The sequence below is a fragment of the Tupaia chinensis genome, unplaced genomic scaffold, assembly GCF_000334495.1.
Source record: "Tupaia chinensis unplaced genomic scaffold, TupChi_1.0 Scaffold000259_1, whole genome shotgun sequence".
Lineage (NCBI taxonomy): Eukaryota > Metazoa > Chordata > Mammalia > Scandentia > Tupaiidae > Tupaia > Tupaia belangeri.
Genome location: NW_006159739.1, coordinates 113668 through 135048, shown reverse-complemented (window position 1 = coordinate 135048; position 21381 = coordinate 113668). Strand labels below are relative to the sequence as shown.

At 41.3% G+C, this 21381-nt stretch overlaps 2 protein-coding genes across 4 annotated transcripts in view; both read right to left on the bottom strand.

The window, feature by feature from the left end:
• YIPF1 (Yip1 domain family member 1) overlaps window positions 1-7835 on the bottom strand; it is a 107384-nt gene extending 99549 nt beyond the window's left edge. The window contains exons 1-2 of the mRNA XM_027772220.1: window positions 7774-7835; window positions 1654-1697 (exon numbers count right to left, since the gene is read on the bottom strand). The gene's annotated coding sequence lies outside the window, so the exon portion shown is untranslated. The remainder of the gene's footprint in view (window positions 1-1653; window positions 1698-7773) is intronic.
• Window positions 1-21348, bottom strand: part of IFT25 (intraflagellar transport 25) — a 25275-nt gene extending 3927 nt beyond the window's left edge. The window contains exons 1-5 of one of the 3 annotated variants that reach the window (XM_014588137.2): window positions 21267-21348; window positions 13193-13303; window positions 9677-9783; window positions 7774-7842; window positions 1654-1697 (exon numbers count right to left, since the gene is read on the bottom strand). In XM_014588137.2, coding sequence (XP_014443623.1) covers window positions 1654-1697; window positions 7774-7842; window positions 9677-9783; window positions 13193-13290 — 318 coding nt within the window. In that variant the 5' untranslated portion in view covers window positions 13291-13303; window positions 21267-21348. Of the gene's footprint in view, window positions 1-1653; window positions 1698-7773; window positions 7843-9676; window positions 9784-13192; window positions 13304-20655; window positions 20951-20976; window positions 21086-21266 lie in introns of those variants that run through there. The other 2 variants (XM_014588135.2, XM_014588136.2) reach the window with 2 other exon arrangements.
• Between the last annotated feature and the right edge of the window lie 33 nt (window positions 21349-21381).

The following is a 21381-nucleotide window of genomic DNA, read 5'->3' as shown; positions in this document are numbered from 1 at the left end:
AAATCAATATGGATGCTTTTAGCAGTCCTAGTTAACTATTTAGAAGCAGTTAGCCAAAGAAAGGTTTGATGCGAGAGCAATGTTCTAAATACATAGCAATGTATAACATAATACTCAGACAAGAGGCCAGCCACATATGACAGAAATTCTGGTGCATATGAGCTGAATATCAGCATTGGTGTGATGCAGAATTGAAGGTAGGGACTTAAATTGTCAGCTGTGCATTTCTGATCAATTCATAAATGTCTTCCTAAGGCATTTTTCACAATAAGGGGTTTCCTTTAGTCAGTGATTCCCCAGATATACTACCCTAAAGCAAAATAATCTTAGAAGACCATCGGAAAAGTAAAGGTCATGGTAGCAGAGATATGCATAAAATGTCCCCTGTGTTTTTCTTACAATGACAAAGGGAAGAAAAAGAACATTAACTTAAATGTATGCAAATAAGCAAATGTTGCTTTTAAGTTAGAATTATGAAGCTTGTGATCTAACAGCAAGTTAAAAAAAAGTCATAAAAGATTGTACCTTTTTATTATAAACATATGATGTCTATGGTAGACAACTAGAAGAAAATATAGTAAAAGCTTTTGTGACAGAATAATAAAATTATGGGTGAGTTCTGCCTCCCATTCCCCTTACTATTGTCTAAATTTTCTATAATACTGTGACATTCCCTGATCCAAAAGAATCCTGAAGCAAAATACCAAAGGAAGCACAAGCTTACTAATCATAACCTACCAGGTAAAGATGAAGACAAGTAGAAAGATAAAATTTAGTAAAATTAATCATTTATGGACGGATCCCCACTGGCCTCCTCAGCCACTGGGCAAATTTTGGTGGGAGAGAAGAGAACTGATGAGATTCCAAAACTTTCTATCAACCTTGCAAAACTCTGATTTCCTAGGAACACCTGACAAGTTGTGAAGAAGTAAATTTAATGTACAAGGTACCCCTTTCACCCTCATTGGGAGAATTTGGAGGAACAATAATTAAACAAACTCTATCACCTAGAAAAATAAATAAATAAATAAATAAATAAATAAACTTGTTCAGTTGCTTTCTTTTTGTTCGTCTAAGCCAGAGCCTGATAAACCAGCAGGAGCAGAGGGACTCCTGATGAGGCAGCAGCTTCCTCAGCAGCGGGCATTCATCCCAGTTGACAAGCAAAGCCCACTGGAATGTTGTCGAAAAATACTGGTTCTCTCTCCAGCTCATCTCTCTCTGTCACATTTGTTGCTGACCCCATGCTCTAGTTCCCATTATTTGAATCTCCCTGTCCTTTCATGCTTAAATTAATGTCCAATTTTGGCATCTCAACCCTTTTTGATTTCTATTCTAAAAGACCTACAGAATCAAATATAAGCAATTAAAGCAAATAAATACTTAAAAAAAAGAATAAAATAAATCAAAAAAGCAAAGACCTCAGTTTTATCTTTGCTATCACTTACTCCATGATGGACAAGAGTCTAATTCATGAATGCTACATTTAGCTTTTATTATTACTGAGAATAAATCTTCCATGTTGGTTGACTAGGCACAGAACCTATATCATGAGGATATTTATTAACTCTAGCACTATGGAGGTAGGTTTCGATCTAAATCGATTGAACTTGCTAAAGATAACGTTTATCTTTACTAAGTATATTTACTTACCACAATTTCTTCATTTTGAAGCTGTCCCTCTGTGTGTACTAAATCTAAAACAAAAGTTTAAAGGAAAGGGTCAAAGCTTAAAATATATGAGGATAGCTAGTGAAATTTATGTTCAGCAAAACAGAATATCTGGTAAACTATACATTATGAGTAGATTTAAAGAAATGATCAAGACCAGCAGATAGCATAATGGTTACATTGCTGGACTCCCACATAGTTGACCATGGTTCAAGTCCTGGACAAGGCGGCTTAAAACTCACACCATGCGCTCATGCATGTGTGCCCAAAATCCTGAGAGGGGAATGGAGAAGGGACTGCAGCGTGGCCATCCTTCCTGGGGGATGATTTCTTGCTTTCTGTCTCTCCAGTGAGCACATGCACCCTATAGCAAAAATCTCTCTTAAAAAAATGATCAATGTTTGGGGATTTAAATTTGATATAAAAATAGATAGCTGATATAAAACGTTAAAAAAAGATAAGCTAGAGGGGAACCAGCAGTTAGCATAATGGCTATGTTGCTGGACTCCCATGTAATCGACCGCGGTTCGTGTCCCGGACCCGGTGGCTTAGAACTCACGCCGGGCGTGTGTGCGTGCATGCCCAAAATCCCGAGAGGAGAATGGAGGAGAAGGGATTGTGGCGTGACCATCCCCCCGGGGGGTGATTTCTTGCTTTCTGTCTCTATGTCTCTCTCTGTCTGGCGAGCGTACGCGCCCTATAGCAAAAAAAACCTCTCTTAAAAAAAATAATAATAAGCTAGGACCAGCAGTTGGCATAATGGCTATGTCGCTGCCACGTAGTTGACCACAGTTCGAGTCCCAGACCTGGTGGCTTAAACTCACACGAGGTGCATGTGTATGCGTGCCCAAGATCCCTAAAGGAGAATGGAGAAGGGATTGTGGCGCGGCCATCTCCCCTGAGGGGTGATTTCTCGCTTTCTGTCTCTGTCTTTGGGGTGATTTCTCGCTTTCTGTCTCTTTCTGGCGAGCTCACATGCCCTACAGCAAAAACCTCTCAAAAAAAAAAGATAAGCTATTTAAATGCTATAAAATATCTCTAGTGAGTGTAAGTAAAAGGAAATGAAAATATAAATTATATTGTTTAGCAGAAAAGTCATGATGCATTCTTGCATAGGAAAAAAGAAAAATATGTCATGACTTTTCTGACCACCGAACATTAAGGAATACCGAAAAAGGAAATTGATAAAATGTGAAAAACCCTTTTCAAGATCAAGCTGCTAACAGTAACTGCAGGCCTAAAAGGAGCTACTTTATCATACTCATGGGTAGTAACTAGAGCTCATTTTCTTTCTTTCTTTTTTGGGGGGAGGGGGTTAATTGTGCCAGAGGACACATGTGCTCACGGAGAGAGGATCTGGTGGTGGTTAGAAAGCATTTCCCATGGGAAATGGACAAGTCACAATTCCTTCTCTTTCGTTTCTTCTTCCTTTCAGGATTTTGGGCACACATGCACATATGTCCAAGCTACTGGGTCTGGTACTCAAACTACACGGCCATGTGGGATCCAACCTCCTTAACCACTATGTCACAGGCTGGTGTGAGCAGTTTCTCACAGGGAATTTTCACTCTGACGTAGAACTATGTGGCCCTGAAATGAACTTTTCTGGTATCCAAGTTTTAAGAACCTTTAATTACATAATTTTAGGACAGATCAATTTAAATGGCTATGAGCCAGTCATATCAAACATTCTTTTAGAAGCATGAAATATATAATTAATATAATAAAGCTAATTATTTGTATCAAAATAATCAATGTACCTAATTTTAAAAGCCACATGATACTAAAAGGGAAGTCTCTGGGAAGTAAGATTATGTGTGACTTTCTTTCTGTTTCCTAACCCTTCTGTGAGATAAGGAGAAATAGTAATCCCCCACTTTACCCTCCTTTCTTCTCGTTCCCTAGAGGTAAACATTTTCAGCTTCCTGTCGAAATGTCTATGTTGTTTTTCATATCATTTTAATATGCTTATATTCTTTTTATTTATTTTTTACTGACTTTATATCATGGTAGGTGAAAACTGAGGTTTTTAAACCAATACACCTTCCCTCTTTCTGCAACTTTCTTTCCTCCCGTCTTCTCATTTTTGAAAGCAATACTTGGTTTCATTATTAGGTCTATATAAATGTTATTGGCTGCCAAAATTGGTAAAAAGTTATAATCACGTTTTCTTTCTTATATAACTCTTCCAATAGTAGTTAGTAACAATCTCTTTTTCATTTACTGAGGGCTTTTTTTTTAGTTATGAAAAACTGGAAAATCTCAAACCTACCTAAGAGGGAATTTACTAACTCCTATATAGATTAGCTATCATCTAGATTTTATAATTTCTAACATTTCACCATAGTTGACTTATCTATTTTTTTCTGATTAAGTATTTATTTATTTTTTTTTTTTTGGAGAGGTTTTTGCTATAGGGTGTATGCGCTCACCAGAAAGACAGAGAGAGTCAGAGAGACAGAAAGCAAGAAATCACCCCTTGGGCTGGGGGGAGGACCACACCACAATCCCTTCTCCTCCATTCTCCTCTTGGGATCTTGGGTACACACGCATACCTACCTGGCATGAGTTTAAGCCACTGGGTCCAGGACTTGAACTGTGGTCAACTATATGGGAGTCCAGCAACATAACCATTATGCCAACTGCTGGTTCCCTGATTAAGCATTTTAAAGCAAGTCTAAGGCTTCATGACATTTCACCTTTAAATACTTGATTATTCACCTCTACATAAAGATATTGTTTTTGAAATTTATTTATTATCATCAAATCTTGTTTATATTACATTGAATTGCATATAACTTTACAGTGTATTACATTGCTTTTTCAAAAGGGAATGCCATGCATGTCAGTCAATAGAGACATTAAAATCCCCACTTCATCATTCTATATCTTTTCATTGTTTTCCCGATCATTATTATTATTATTATTCCAATTATTTTTTTAACTAGTCAATCACAATTTCTCATTTTGCTTGTAAAAAGACTTTGCCCATCTTGAAATACTTCTCAGACCAATCCAGTTGAGAATATTATACATGCCATCATCAACAGGTAATAAGCCATATCTGTGTCCCACTAATGTCATGCCTCTTTGTTCTTTTGCTATCTTTCTCTATCCTCTTCTCTTCACCCTCCCACATAAAGATATTGTTGACATAATCATATCATTATCATACTAGTGTTAAAAATGCCATTCATATAATACCTAGTCTGTATTCAAATTTCCCCAACCATCCCACAAAAATTTTTTGTAATTGGTTTATTTAAATCAGAATTAAGTCTTTTTTTTTTTTTTTTTTTTTTAAGTTTTCTGCGTGTGCACTTACAAGAGAGAGAAAAATGAGAAATTGCTCCCCTGGGATGGATGGCCACACTGTAGTCCCTTCTTCTCCATTCTCCATTTGGGATTTTTAGGCACACATGCACAAACGCTAGTGTGTTTTTCAAGCCACTGTGCCTGGTACTTGAACCATGTAGTCGGCCATGTAGGATCCAGCTGTGTTTTTGTTTTGGAAAGGTTTTTGCTATAGGGCACGTGTGCTCGCCAGAAAGACGAGAGAGAGACAGAGAAACAGAAAGTGAGAAATCACCCCTCAGGGGGGATAGCCATGCCACAATGCCTCCTTCATTCTCCTCTTGGGATCTTGGGCATGCACGCACATGAGCCTGGTGTGAGTTTAAGCCACCAGGTTCGGGACTCAAACTGCGGTCGACTACATGGGAGTCCAGCGACATAGCCATTATGCCCACTGCTGGTCCCAGGACCCAGCTGTATTAACTATCATGAAGCTGGTTGGCTCCAGAACTGTCTCTTTAATATTGAACTGCATTCTCTCCCCCCAATTTTTTTTTTTTTCTGGAGAGGTTTTTGCTATAGGGCATGTGTGCTTGCCAGAAAGAGAGAGACAGAGAGACAGAAAGCGAGAAATCACCCCCCAGGGAGGATGGCCACTCTGCAATCCCTTCTCCTCCATTCTCCTCTCGGGATCTTAGGCACGCATGCACACGTGCCCGGCGTGAGTTTAAGCCGCCAGGTCCGGGACTGGAACCGCGGTCGACTACATGGGAGTCCAGTGACATAGCCATTACTCTGCTGGTCCCACCCCTAGACATATGTTTAAAAACATCATTGACTTATTGAAGAGGCAAAGTCAGTTGTCCTGTAGCATGTTGAACGTTCTAGAGTTTGTCTTTCCTCTCATGGTTTCATTTCATTTGTCCCTCTAATATCTATGTTTCCTATAGATTGAAAATTAGAGCTAAAACCTTTATTATATTCAAGGTTTGAAGCCTTCATCAAATGTCTGGTGATCTCTGGCTATCTTTTCTTATTCATATTACTTATGAATAAATATTTGAAAACTGTGTGTTATGCGCCAGGCTTGTTGAATAGTGGACTTCAACAGGGTGACCAACAGTGAGCTAGCCTTTGTTAGTATCTATAGATATTTTTTACTGGAGCCATTTAGTGTCTCGAAAGATGATTCCTCTGATCTCCTGGCTGGGGATATCATCTTGGTTGCTGTCTTTAATAGCAGAGGACAGGGGACCGGCAGGTGGTGTGGTGACTGAAGCGCTGGACATTCCCACATGGCCAACTATGGTTCGGGTCCTGGACCTGGTGGCTTGCTTTCTCACTTTCTCTCTCTTTGTGTGTCTCTCTGGTCAAAATAAAATAAGTAGATGAATAAATAAAATTAAAAAAAATTTTTTTTAAATAGCAGAGGACAGGGAGGAGACTGGAATTCCCACTATTCAGTGTGTATGCTTCCATCCAAACCTCCTGTTTTCAACCTGTGTACCACTTACTCTCTCCACTGTCCCTGAGCTCCTGAGTCCTGGGCCTCAGCATTCAGTGTTCCTAGTTATCTCTTAGGGGTGGCAGTGGAAGTCTGTGGGGAAAAGGAGTGGTGTTTGGCTTTGTGGGGTAGAAGATACCTAGAGTCCAACCACTCCATACACAGATGTTCCTAATCATCCTTGTCTTCTGGCCCATATCTCACTCACAGTTTTCATGGTACCTGTTTTTCTTTTTCTTTTCTTTTTCTTTTTTTGGAGAGGTTTTTGCTATAGGGTGCATGCGCTCGCCAGACAGACAGACAGAGAGAGACAGAGAGATAGAAAGCGAGAAATCAACCCCCGGAGGGGATGGTCATGACGCAATCCCTTCTCCTCCATTCTCCTCTCGGGATCTTGGGCACACATGCACATGCGCCCGGCGTGAGTTTTAAGCCACTGGGTCTGGGACGTGAACCGCAGTCGACTACGTGGGAGTCCAGCGACATAGCCATTACACTAACTGCTGGTTCCCCAGTTTTCACGGTACCTGTTGACTTCTGGGGTTTTGAATGGCAAACTGGCTTGCTTGTCATTGGTAGCTGCCTTAGCAGGCACTTAGATTTAACCTAATTTGTTCAGCTACAGAAGTTATTGCTCCGCCATCTACTTTCCCTCTCAATTTATTTTATTTACTTATCTATTGTGTTTTTCGGGCTACCAGGTTCAGGACTTGAACCACGGTTGATCATAAAGGAGTCCAGCACCTCGACCACCATGCCACCTGTCGGCCCCATCATAACATATTAATATATTGATCTCGAATATTTACTTCAGTTTCCTGGTTTTTCAGTTTCCTGGTTTTTTGTTTATTGATTTTTTTTTATCCTTCTAGGTTTATGCCTCTTTTTTTCCCTTTACTAGTTTTTCATGGTATTTTGGGATAAAAAGGAGATAGACCTATGAAGGCAATATGCCTAACATTCAGTTGGAAGCTCACAATTCCACTGCTGATATTCAAATAGTGCCAGTGATCAGGAAGGAAAGAAAGAAGATGAGAAATTATTATTTACTGCCTGTCTATCATATGTCAGAATCTATTTCATAAAAAACCTTATATAATAGACATTGTTTCCATTTTTCTGATGAGGATTCTGAAATGCAGGAAAAAAACGAAGTAACATGTCAATGATTATTACATAACCACTAAGTAAAGAAGCAGCCAATGTATTGTTTTTCAGCAAAATGCAGTTGGATTGGAAATGTAGACCCAAAAGACAATTACCTACCCCACGTTCAGAACAATGCTGGTGAAATAAGTACATACCTTTTTCAATCCATTGCTCAAAATCAACCGGCTCTTTAGATGTGCTCTTTTCAATCCTTATGGTCCGCACTGGCATTTTAAGCACACAAAATAAAGTGTTAATTCTGTGTGGCTGTTCTCCCTATATTTCTTTCTTTCTTTTTTTTTTTTTTTGAGAGTTTTTTTTGCTATAGGGTGCGTGTGCTCGCCAGACAGACAGAGACAGAGAGACAGAAAGCGAGAAATCACCCCCCAGGGGGGATAACCACGCCGCAATCCCTTCTCCTCCATTCTCCTCTCGGGATCTTGGGCACGCACGCACACACGCCTGGGTCCGGGACACGAACCGCGGTCAACTATATGGGAGTGCAGCGACATAGCCATTACGCTAACTGCTGGTCCCTCTCCCTATATTTCTTTTTCCCTCTGTCTAAAACTGGCAGGCATTGGTGTGACTACACAGAGTGCTGCGATCATGTCATGCTCTGGAAGTTATTCACTTACTCTATTTTTCCACAAGTTCCAATGGTAAAATGCAGTCTTGTATGACTATATTATTACATAAATGTTTATAGATATACAATACAGGCTTTTTTGAATTTGGTATCATTCAAATTATTTATTCTTTTTGTATACTGGTAATAATAGTAGGATAGGTATTATTGGTCATAAACTTTAACGGAGAATCTACTCTGAATCAGGCATTATTTATTTATTCATTCACTCCTGATTATAAACTTATGAGAAAGGTATTATTAATCTACTTTACAGATAAGAAAACAGTTTTGGAGAAGTCAGACAAAGTACTCAATGATACAGAGCTAGTAAGTACCAGAACTGGAATTCAAACTTCAAGTTGTCTGACTCCAGAACCTTTAAAACCAATGACAGGAGACAGCCTTATCAGGAATAGTCATCTCCCTTCTGCACTGGCTTTTCTCCACCATCCCCAACCCAGTGCCTGCCATCTCAGATGCATTCCTCCCCTTCTCTGTCCTGCTCTGTGCCCTGAAAAACTGACCTTTGTAGACATACCACTTGGACTTGCCCACTAGTTTCTGGTTTCTGGCTGGATTTGGTCAATGTGAAGTACCAGGAGCAGTATGGAGGGCAGTGGGGAAGTGAGATCAGTCTGTTTTATCTGCACTTCCTCCCTGCTTCAGTGCCACATCTTTGACAACGGATAATAACCTTCATGACTAGAACTCTGCCAGGCAGACCCTCTTGCACAGGCTCCAGCTCTGATAATACTGTTTCCTTCCCTTTCCCCAGGGGAAACAGCTTCCTGCTGTAGCTCATTTCTGAGGACCTTGTCATCTCTTGTTTGTTCCCTTAACCCACACTATAATTTCGTAGGTAGCACCAAAAATAAAGCCTCTTGATTTCAACCACCGGGGATGTATTCTGTTTCCTAACATGATTTTTTGGCTGATACCCTAAGTCTTAAAATAAACATGGATAAAATTAGAATGATATCCAATGGGAGATTCTTCTAAATTCCTCAGAAAATGCCATTTCTAATAGAAGCATCAAAACTATCCAGTGTGAATAATCAGAGTTATCAGATTCTCAGCAATAACTTGGCAGAGGACCCCAGGCTGAATGAGTCTAGAATAAAAATGTCACAGAACCTACTGTTCTGACAAGTTGACTTTTTATGTTCATAATAAAGCTTTTTCCCTAAGAATTTCACATAGCAAATTGCATGGAAATTATTATGTGCTTTGGAAGGGTTTCAAATTTGCAGTTTGAGAGAGGCTAATTGTGCTAAAGGTAGTTAACCGATCATGTCCACCCTCCAGTCCCAGAAGCAAAACCGAATTCCATGGTATAAAGAAACATTCTTTTACCAAAAGTTTATGTACATGTCCTCTGCCTATGGAAAAATCAAAGGATGATAAAAATTAATGTATGATTTGCTTACCAAAGTAACTCTGGATTACAAGCCTTTCAATCCTTACATGTCTGTGAAAACAAATAATGAACTCCTGGGGAAACATTCCTGTGGTGGTCCAAAATGTTTCTGGATTTCTATTGTTAATGTTAAAGAAAAAGAAAAAGGAATAGCCAAATATAAATGGTTAATCATAAAATACTAATAAATAAATATATATATTTTAATTTGTTACAGGGCATGTACACTCATTGGAGAGACAGAGATAGATTGAGAGAGACAAAGGGGGGATGATCACATTGCAATCCCCTCTTCTCTTGGAATGTGGGGCACACATACACACACTCCTGGTGTGTTTTACAAGCCATTAGGACTCAACTGCACAGTCGGCCATGTTGGATCCAGGCATCTTAATCACATCGTAAGCTAGCCCCCATGAATACACACTAGGTAGTCAGAAAAGTCAGGATTTTTTTTTGACAACTCAGTATTTTAAAAACATAAATGACTATACTAGACTCTTGGAATACCTTCCTGTTAATTCTGTCTCTAAACTTTCCCTAACTTTAATCATTCTTTACTACTACCAGATAATCTTTTTTAAAACACAGAAACACAGAATCTAGGTTACTCACTTCTATTTATAATAAAAGCCTTCGGTAGTCCCTTATTGCCTACAAATCTAAGCTCCTCAGTTTGGCAGTTAATACTCTGCAATCTGGTTCCATTATTAAGGAATACCGTCTTGGGTTGACTCCATAGTCTAGTGGTTAAGGGAGCCAGATCCCACATGGCTGACGCATGGTTTGAATCATGGCAGCTTGAAAAACATGCCAGATATGTGTGTGGGTGTCCGACATCTCCGTGGAATGGAAGAAATGGAGAAGAGATTGTGCATAATTATGACCCATGGAAGGGATGTTTTTGCCTTCTCCCTCTGTCTCCCTGTCTCTCTCCAGTGAGCCCACATACTCTCTGGCAAAATAAGGGAAAAAAGTATATTGTCTTGCACCACTATATCACCATTACTGTAGTCACACTGGGCCACTCAAAATTCTGCAAATGTGGGCCCAGCAGTGGCATGGTGGTTAAGGTGCTAGATTCCCACATGGCCGATTGTGGTTCAAGTCCTGGACCAGGTGACTTGAGAAATCACACCAGGTATGGGTGTGTGTGCTTGTGCTATTCCCCTTGGGGGAGCGATTTCTCACTTTCCCTCTTTTTGTCTCTGTCTCTTTTTGGTGAGTGCACATACTCTAGCACAAAAACTTAAAACAAATTCTGCAAGTACTTCAGGCAGCCCCATGTTTCTGTACCCTGGTTCACGAGTTTTTATTGACCTAAAAAAGCCCATTTTTCTTTACAAAAGTTTAAACTTCTGGTCCTATCTATCTTATTCATCTTTCTATTCCTAACAACTACAACAACGGTTGACTTACAGGAGATGCATAAATGTTTGTTGAAAAACAAATTAAAGAATGCAACTTGTGGGGCTGGCCAGTGGTGTGGTGCTTAAAGGCACTGGACTCCAACATGGCCAACTGTGGTTCGGGTCCCAGACCTAGAAGCTTGCTTTCTCACTTTCCCTCTCTCTGATCAAAATTTTAAAAATAATAATAGGGGCCAGCAGATGGCATGGTGGTTAGGGCACTGGACTCTCACTTGAGTCCCAGACCCGGTGACTTGAAACTCATGCCAGGCATGTGTGCGTATGTGCCCAAAATCCTGAGTGGAGAATAGAGAAGAAGGGATTGCGGCGTGGTCATTCCCCTAGGGAGTAAGTTCTCATTTTCTCTGTGTGTGTGTCTTCAGAGAACACAAGTGCCCTATAGCAAAAATCTCTCAATAAATACATAAATATAATTAAATAAAATAATTCTTTAAAAAATCATGCAATTTTAAGTCCTAGATATATGTATACATAGTATATAGTATATATGGTATAGAGTATAGAAATTATTTATATTTTAAATATGCAAACTTTTTTCTTTTTTGGAAGTAAAATTTACCTTCAGTTAAATTTAACATTAATGTATAATTTAATACATTTTCAGGAATATATGTGCTTACATAACAAATACCCCAGGGAAACCAATACCCTAATCAAAATATAGAACATTTCCTGGGGCTATTTGGTGACTTGGAGTTAAAATGGAATGCTCTGTGAGGCAGACCCAAACAGGCGGGTTACTGGTATGTGTTCAGAGGCTGCCCTGAGTACACCTGACACACATGTGCCATGATCGGGGCCTGCTGAGACTAGGAGTGGCCTGTAGTGTCAGGGCTCTGTTGGGAGCACTGACTCTCTCTCACTGACTCTCTCACTCATGTAATAACATTTGCTATATACATACTCTATTACCTATAGCAAAAACCTCTCCAAAAAAAAAAAAGAATTACTTTATTTAACTTTATTTATTTTAACAAAATCAGATAGGGACAGAGTTAGAGAAAACGAGAAAATGAGAAAGCAAGCTACCAGGTTTGGAACTCAGACAGAGGTGGGCCATGTGGGAGTCCAGCGCCCTTAACTACTATGCCACCTGCTGGCCCGGTAAGCCATTTCTTTTTTTTTTTTGGGAGAGGTTTTTCGCTATAGGGCGCATGCACTTGCCAGACAGAGAGACAGAGACAGAAAGCGAGAAATCACCCCCCCAGGGGGGATGGTCATGCCGCAATCACTTCTCCTCTCAGGATCTTGGGCACGCACGCACACGTGCCGGCGTGAGTTTTAAGTCGCCGGATCCGGGACGCGAACCGCGGTCGACTAAGTGGGAGTCCAGTGACACAGCCATCACGCTAACTGCTGGTTCCCCCGGTAAGCCATTTCTAAGAAAACAATTTATACAAACAGGTTGGTTTAGGAATTATAAAGAAAAGGATTAAAAAACTAAATAAACACAACTGAATTAGTTCCAGAAATAGTACCAAAGGTAGATACTGAATTCCCCAAACACACACACATTGTTTTTTTTGAGATTTTTGCTATAGGGCTCATGTGCTCACTGGAGAGACAAAAAGTGAGAAATCACCCCCTGGGGGGATGGCCACATTGCAATCACTTCTCCATTCTCCTCTTGAGATTCTGGGCATGCACACGCACAGATCGCACAGATCCGAAGTGAGTTTTAAACTGCTGGGTTCGGGACTTAAACCATGATCAGCCACGTGGAAATCCAGATCCTTAATCACTATTCCATCTGCTGGCCCCAACACTTTTTTTCTTTAATTGCTGGAGAGTGTATGTGTTTGCCAGAGAGAATAGACATGCCACAATCCCTTCTCCTCTATTTTTCAGTGTGCAGGATTGGGGGCACGCATGTATATGCCCCCAGCATGTTTTTCAAGACACCAGGGTTGGCACTTGAACTATAGTTGGCCATATGGAATTTGACTCCCTTCAACAATAGGCTACAAGGCCAGCCCCAGTCATACACTAAACCATGTTTAACAGTGGTAGTGTTATAAAACACATAGTCCAAGCACTCATGGGATCCACTGACTTAATATTTAAGATTTTAAATAAGAAAACGCAGTAACTCTTACCCATCAATGATATTTTCAGGTGGGTGTTTTTCATCACTTGATGTAGCTAAAATCACTTCTGTCCCTTCAGAGCTCAAACAGAGATCAACTTTTCTCATTTTAGTGTTTAACCTGCAGAAAGACCAAAACAAAGACAAAAAAGTAACTTTTCCTCTGAGAAAAGAAAGGACTTGCTTGTTGCTGAGCACACAGTGTAACTCCCAAACTATTCACCAGTGGGAGGGACTTTAACATGTTTATTTACATAAGTAAACTTCTGACCTCTCCAGGGACAACCTGTCAGACATGACTACAGTATTTCTACTACTCTGTGCTCAGAAGGAGCCTCTGACAACCCTGACATCACTTTAATGCTTCTAAAATGAAAAGCACTTACTTATATGGAAACAGTTACCAAGCTAAGGTGACATAGAGTAAGTGGGTAAAATATTTAAAAGCTGTATAGTTATATTTCTGAAATTTAAAGAATCTTAAGGATAAAAACATATTTTGTGAATTTATTCATAGACTTTTCAATTGATGTGGCAAACAATATTGCTTGTATCTTAAAAGATACGTTATCATCATTTATTTTTATTTTTTTAAATTGAAAATATCTTTATTTATAGATGACATGATGGTACATTTAGAATGAAAAACTTCTTGAAGTAATAAATGAATACAGCAAAGTGGCAGGAGACAAAAATCAACATCCAGAAATCAATAGTATTTTTATTTTTAAAAATTATTTTATTTAACTTTATTATTATTAATTTTTAATTATTATTCATACATTAAGTCGCTATACATCATTTAGATTGTGAAGAGGCTTTACCCAGCATGATATACCCGTCAGTCCTGTTCAGTTAAGACTATTATACACATTCTTGTCAACAGATAAAAAAACCTAATCTGGGACCAGCAATTTGTATAATGGCTATGTCACTGGGCTCTCATGTGGTTGACCGTGGTTCGAGTCCCGGACCCGGTGCTTAAACTCACACCAGGCACGTGTGCATGCGTGCCCAAGATCTTGAGAGGAGAATGGAGGAGAAGGGATTGTGGCATGGCCATCCCCCTTGGGAAGTGATTTCTTGCTTTCTGTCTCTGTCTCTCTCTGTCTTTCTGGTGAACACACATGCACTATAGCAAAAACCTCTCCCCCCCCAAAAAAAAACCAAAAAACCCTAATCTGTGTCTTCCGTGTTTTACCTCTCCATTTTCCCCCCAAATTTCCTTTCCTATGCTATTCCCCTCCCACACTCTCTTTCCACTTTGTCCCCAGTGTCCATTACAATTTTTAATACTTTTATGTTCTCCAGTCTTTCAGTCTCTACCATAGAGTGCGGACGGTTAAGTGGAGACATACAATGTCTCTCATAGCCTGACTTGATTCACTCAGCAACAAATCTTCCATATTCGTCCACTTTCTATCAAATTCCTGGGCCTTGTTTTTTATGGCTGAATAGTATTCCATGGAGTATATGTGCCACAATTTTTCAATCCATTCACCTGTTTGTGGACATTTGGGTTGGTTCCATGTCTTAGAAATCATGAATAATGCTGCAATGAAAATAGTTGTGCAAGTGCTTTTCTGACTGAGTGCTCTCCTGTCCTTTGGGTAGATACCCAGGAGTAGAATTGCTGGATCATAAGGTAGTTCTATTTGAAGGTCTTTGAGGAACCTCCACATCATTCTCCACAGTGGCTGGACCAATTTACATCCCCACCAACAGTGTAGGAGTGTCCCCCTTTCACCATAGCCTCTCCAGCACTGATCATTATTTTTTGAGCAGAGATATAAAACAAGATAACCTTTTACTTGTTTTACTAAGTCAGTTACTTGAGTCATGGACTTAAACACATGTCTGTTGTAAGGTTGTATTTCAATAAAGATGATCCTGGGGCCAGCAGGTTGTGTAGTGGTTAAGGTGCTGGGCTCCCACATGGCAGACCGTGGTTTGAGTCCTGGACCTGGTGACTTGCTCTCTCACATTCCTCTCTCTGTCTTTCTCTGGTCAAATTAAGAAATAATAATGAATAAAGTTGAATAAAATTAATTATTTTTAAAAATTTACCTCTATACACAGAGGTAAAATTACAGAAACTTAGAATCTGCACACTTCAAGTCACTAAATGATCAATTTGTTCTCTTATAACAAATTATATTCTTACCAGCAGTGTATTACAGTTTTTAATTGTTCAGATTCTTGCCAATTTGGTATTTTGGATATTTGCTAATCACATTGGAAAGGGTATCTCAATAAGGTTTTTTTTTTTTTTTGAGAGATTTTTGCTATAGGGCATGTACACTTGCCAGAGAGACAGAAAGCAAGAAATCACCCCCACCCTCCACCCCGGGGGGGATGGCCACGTCATAATCCCTTTTCCATTCTCCTTTTGGGATTTGGGGTACAGATGCACACATGCCCAGCATAAGTTTGAAGTTGCTGGGTCCAGGACTTCAACCACGGTGGGCTACATGGGAAGCCAGCACTTTGACCACTATGACACCTGCTGGCCCCATTAAAGTTTCCATTTATATGCCCATGATTGTTAGGAATGTGAATATAAGTTTCTAAGTTTAAGGACCATTCTTTTAAAAAAAAAAAAAAACAAACAGGTTTTTGCTATATGGCACATGAGCTTGCCAAAGAGAGAGAAGGGGACTGTGAGAAATCACTCCCTAGAGGGGGTGGCCATGCCACAATCCCTTCTCCTCCATTCTCTTCTTAGGATTTTAGGCACACATGTACATGCACTTGGCATGATTTTAAAGCTGCCAGGCCCAGGATTTGAAACATGGTCAGCCATGTGGGAATCCACTGTCTTAACCACCACACCACCTGCTGGCTCCTGGACCATATATATATATATATATATTTATTATTATTATTATTTTTTTGGAGAGGTTTTTGCTATAGGGTGAGTGTGCTCTCCAGAAAGACAGACAGGGACAGAAAGCAAGAAATCACCCCCAGGGGGAATGGCCATGATGCAATCCCTTCTTCTCCATTTTCCTCTTGGGATCTTGGGCATGCACACACATGCACCCGGCATGAGTTTAATCCACTGGGTCCAGGACTTGAATTGTGGTCGACTACATGGGAGTCCAGCAACATAGCCATTATGTCAACTGCTGGTCCCTCCTGGACCATTTTTATCTATTTTTCTGTTATTTGCTTTTTCTCATCCTTTGCCCATTTTCCTATTGGACTGTAACTTATTATTTAAATTTGGTCCTTACTCGTTTTGATTTGTAGGAATTCTAAAAATATATGACATTCTAGATACAAGTCCTTTGTTGTATGTGTGCAAATATCTTCTCCCAGCCTGTGTTTAACCTTCCATTTTAACTTGGTTTCAGGATTGGTCGGTTATTTTGTGTGCAAGAATGCCTCTTCCCACACTTGTCATTGTTATTAACTAGTACATACCAGTAGAGGGCTCAAATCATAAGCATAGAACTCAATAAACTTCCACAAATAAACACACCCAGATAAACGGAACACTTGAGAAGCGCTCCTCATGCCCTTGCCCAATCAGTACCCCTCCTTTCATCCTAAATATAGCCATGGTCAGTCAGTCTTTCTCTTTCTTTCCTTCTCTTCCTTATTTTCAGGACAGAGTATTACTGTGTCTTGGACCTCTTGCCTCAGCCTCCCTAGTGCCTGGACTCAGGGTGCCTGCCATCATGCCTAGTTTTTATAGGGGGCCAGGTAGCACACACAGGCCTCCTATGTGGCCTCATCCTGCAGAGCAGCAGCTCTTACCAGTGCCACTGTGGCTGGCCAGCCTCATGGTCCTCACCCTAACAATCTACCACCAGAACATTTCTGCATGAACTTAACGTACTAAGTTTATATTACTTGTATCTGGCTGCTTTCACTCATTTGTCATGCTTATGAGAATTAAAGTGCAACCAAGTACAGCTGCAACCCAGCCCCAAAGAAATCAGTCCCTAAGTGGCACTTCCCAGGAAACTTCAAGCGTGAGCTTAAAAGTAAGGAAAGATTTCTTTAGTCCTGCATATTTAAGATACTAAAACTCTGGTAAGGGAGAGAATTGACATCACTTCAGTTATCTGAAAAGCAAAAGTAATCTGAAATTATTTAAAATTGCAACTTGGTCCATACACTGCACAATTCTTGCCTGGACTAAAGTGATTTGCCCCTCATCCTAGCTACCAGACAAAAGGAATGGTGTGTTCCCTCTGAGAAAAAGCACGATCCATTCCTGTCCCTATTTTTCTGGATACAATGTGTGGCAAACAAAGTCATAAGAAGTTGATATACAGCTGAACCAGGTGCTAGAACTAGCGGACAGATACAAAGGTAACTATTATCAATCTGTTAGAGAATTTAAAGAAAAGGTAGACAACATGGGTGACATAAAGAGCATTTTAGCAGAGAAATGGAAATTTAAAAAGATAAAATGGAAGTTCGAGAAAATTACAATATCTAAAATAAGAAATTCATTAGATGGGCTACTTTTAAGCTTCGGTGACAGCAGCTGTAACAGGTCCACAAAGCCTGTGATATTTACTATCTGGCCCTTTACAAAACTTTGCCAACCCTTGATCTAGATGTATAAAACTTAAAAGGTTTGGTTAATAACAAAGACAATTATATCTGCCCAAAGGTAAAGGAATGTTACCTCAGATTATATTAAAAGGGTTAAGAAGGGTTGGCTCTGTGGCCCGGTGGTTAAGGTAGCTGAATTCCACAAGGCCGACCCCACTGTTCGAGACCAGGGGCTTGAAAAATATGCCAGGTCTGTTTATGTGCATAGGTGGTGCTTTCTCAGCCCCCTGCCCCACCCTCAATCTGGGGAGCCCATTTACCCTTTAGCCAAAAAAAAAAAAGATAAAAGTTATACATGGAGTCAACATATTCCATCAACATTTCTGAACACCAGTTAAGGCTCTTTTCTACTAAGCCCAGCATTATGCTAGTATTACAAAGATACAACTTGAATGACTTAAGACTTGGTTCTTGCGTTCACATTTAGTCAAAGATGGGTGGTCATGCAACTAATAATATGTTATATGCTAACAAAGTATGATGTACACATCGAATACTATATTTAATTGTGCATAGTATTTTGTTTGTTTGTTATATGGTGTGTGTACTTACCCAAGAGAGACAGAAAGGGAAAGTGGGAAAGCACTCCCTTAGAGGGGGATGGCCACTCAGCAGTACTGTTTCCTCAGGATTTTGGGAACACATGCATATGTGCCCAGCATGATTTCTCAAACTACTAGGTCTATACTCGAACTGCAAAGTCAGCCATATGGGATCCAGCTGCCTTAATCAAAGTGCCACTGGCTGGCCCTATGGGTAATTTGTTTTAAGTAGGAAATTGTCAGGGTTGCTATGGTTCAGAGGAGAGTTAAGGTTCATGATGATCTATAAACCACTGTTACATGGAGAAGACTGAAACAGAGGCTGAACCATTTCAAGAAGAGGTAAGTTGGTTAGAGAAAATTGACTATAATTTTTGGTATCAGTAGTGCTCAGGAATAGAGAAAGGGTTATAATTTTTATTTTTCAGATCTAGGAGGGTGAACTAGACTCAACAAACACAAATTTTTAGCATAAAAACATGTCAGATATAACAGCTTTTTCCTTGTTTATTGCCAGAGGGCATATGTGTTAGCTAGACAGACAAAAGCAGAGGGAAGGAGGCATCTCCCACCCCTGACCCCCATACGATGGGGTATGGTCACATCCCTCTTCCATTTCTCCATCCTGTTGGGATTTGGGGCACACCTGGCACATTTCTCAAGTCCCTGGGGCCTGGATTCAGACCAGGAAGTCGGCCATGTGGGATCTAGCTCCTTTAACCACGATGCGACAGGCTGATCCCAAAGTAATGATTCTGAATATTTTCAAACCCTGAAAGTGTCCAAGAAGGATAGGTGATAATATATGAAGAAAACTAAAGAAAGGATTTCTACATTGGCATTTCTTTTAGGCAGAGTCAAACTCTACAAAAGGTGTATTATAGATTGGGAAAAGATAATGAATAATCATAAAAGACAGGTTAAAGGCAATGGGCTTTATCCTGTAGTCCAATGGATTGCAACTGGAGTGGAGTTGATTTTGCCTTTCAAGGGACATTGGACAACACAGTTCAGGCTGCCACAAGTTGGGGGGAGGGCCTGCTAATATACACCATCATGCACAGAACAGCCTGCTCCCCCATCAACAACTATCTGGCCCCAAATGTGGATAGCATCAAGGTGGAGAAAGCCTACAGTAATCTATTTGGGGGTGAAAAATGTGAGAACTGAAGATTTGGGGGAACGGACATTTTTAAAGAAGCTGTATTAGGGGAGTGAACATTTTTTAAGAAGCTGTATTGGGGGACCAGCAGTTGGTGTAATGGCTATATCACTGGACTCCCATGTAGCCCACCGTGGTTCGAGTCCTGGATCCGGTGGCTTAAACTCACACAGGGTGCATGTGCGTGCATGCCCAAGATCCCAAGAAGAGAATGGAGGAGAAGGGATTGCAGCCTGGCCAACCCCTCCGGGGGTGGGTGATTTCTCGCTGTCTGTCTCTCTGTCTGTCTCTTGTCTTTCTGGCGAGCATGCACACCCTATAGCAAAAACCTCTAAAAAAAAAAAAAAAAAAGAAAAAGAAAAGAAAGAAAAAAGTAAGGAACTGTATTAGGGAACTCCATCAAACGTGATGGGGAGCAGATGAATAGTAAAGCATACACTCTCCAAATGTTTGGTTTTCTAACCTCATTCTTAACTATCTAAGTTGTCTGAGTGAGGCAACCAAGCGCTTTAATACAAAATTTATTTCATGCCTCCTGTATCTACCATTATCCTTTCTATTTCCTGTGTTAGAAATAACAAGAAATGGCAAAGTTTGGTTTCTCTAAGGTTCTTTTGTTGCAGTTAATAAGAAGGAAACCAACCTCTAAGAAAACCATCAAACAATTCAGCAGATGTGTTGTTCCCACAACTTTGAGGTACAGGTTTGGGATTTAGTCAAATCCCTACTCTGGGATGTCTTGGTCTAAATACACGTCTTCTCTCAGGGCCTCAGTTTACCAAAGGCGGTGCACACTGGGGTGCCATCCTTTACATTTTGAAAAATCCCTGACCCTGGACTACCCTGAAGCCTTATCTTGTCCTCTAAACCAGATCACCCTTTCACCTCCAGTTCCAATGCCCTTCTCAGTCCTTCTTTCCAAAACCCCTGGTGGTCGTTAGTGACCTCCTTGACCAGCCCCTAGGTGCTGGTGCTCGTACAAGGGGCCTTCTCCAAACTTCCCACTGGGAACCTTGGTGTGAATCAGAAACCAGCCATCCTCTGCCTCCCAGGCCTCGAAACCACTCTGACACCACCTTCTCACCGACTCCCCCAACCCTCCTCCTCAGTCCCAGGGCAACTGGACCTCCGGGGGCCAAGAAACGCACATTTGGAGGCGCCGCCACAAATGATAAAATATATACTACACGAACCCACCTTAAATATAATTCATAACTACGTGGGTTACATCGTGGCTGACATCGTACGTTCTGGTAGATTTATTAACCTCCATTTGCAATTGTTTTGCAGGGTCAAAACACTCTCTGAGCTCGAAAAGGTTTGTGAGGTGGCACGAGGGTCCCCAGGGCCCAGAAGAGAGCAGAACCAGAGCCAGACTGCCCCACTCTGGCCCTCTCGAGGTTCCCCTCGGCGTCTCCCGTCTCGGCGCCTCCGCGTCTCCTCACAAGCCCTCCACGATCGCTCGCTCCCCTGCCCGCTGCAGCCCCCTCGGTCCGCCGCGCCCGGCCAGGGTCCCACCTGCCCGGAAGCCGACCCGCTCTCCTGGGCCTCCCGTTAGCTCTGCGCGCCGGGACAGTTGGGCTCGGATCTCCAGGGATCCGGGCCCCGCCCCTCGGCCCGGGCCCGCGAGGAGAGGAGCATCCGGGCGCGCGCACAGCGCTTCTACAGGACCTCCGCCCCGCCCTCGCAGGCCCGCCCCGCCTCCCGGAGGCTCCGCCCCCCGGCTCTCAACCTTACGGCCCAACTGCGCAACCCCGCCCAAGCCCCTTTCCCCTGGCTGCTGCCAGCGCGAGGGCAGCGGGCCCTACCCCAGCTCCGCTCTGCTCCATCCCTAGATCCCACGGGGCTCCCGGGCTCCGCCCCTGTGCTCGCACGCACGCGCAGTGCTCACCTCGGCCGGCTCGGAGCCCTCCGCCCTCAGGT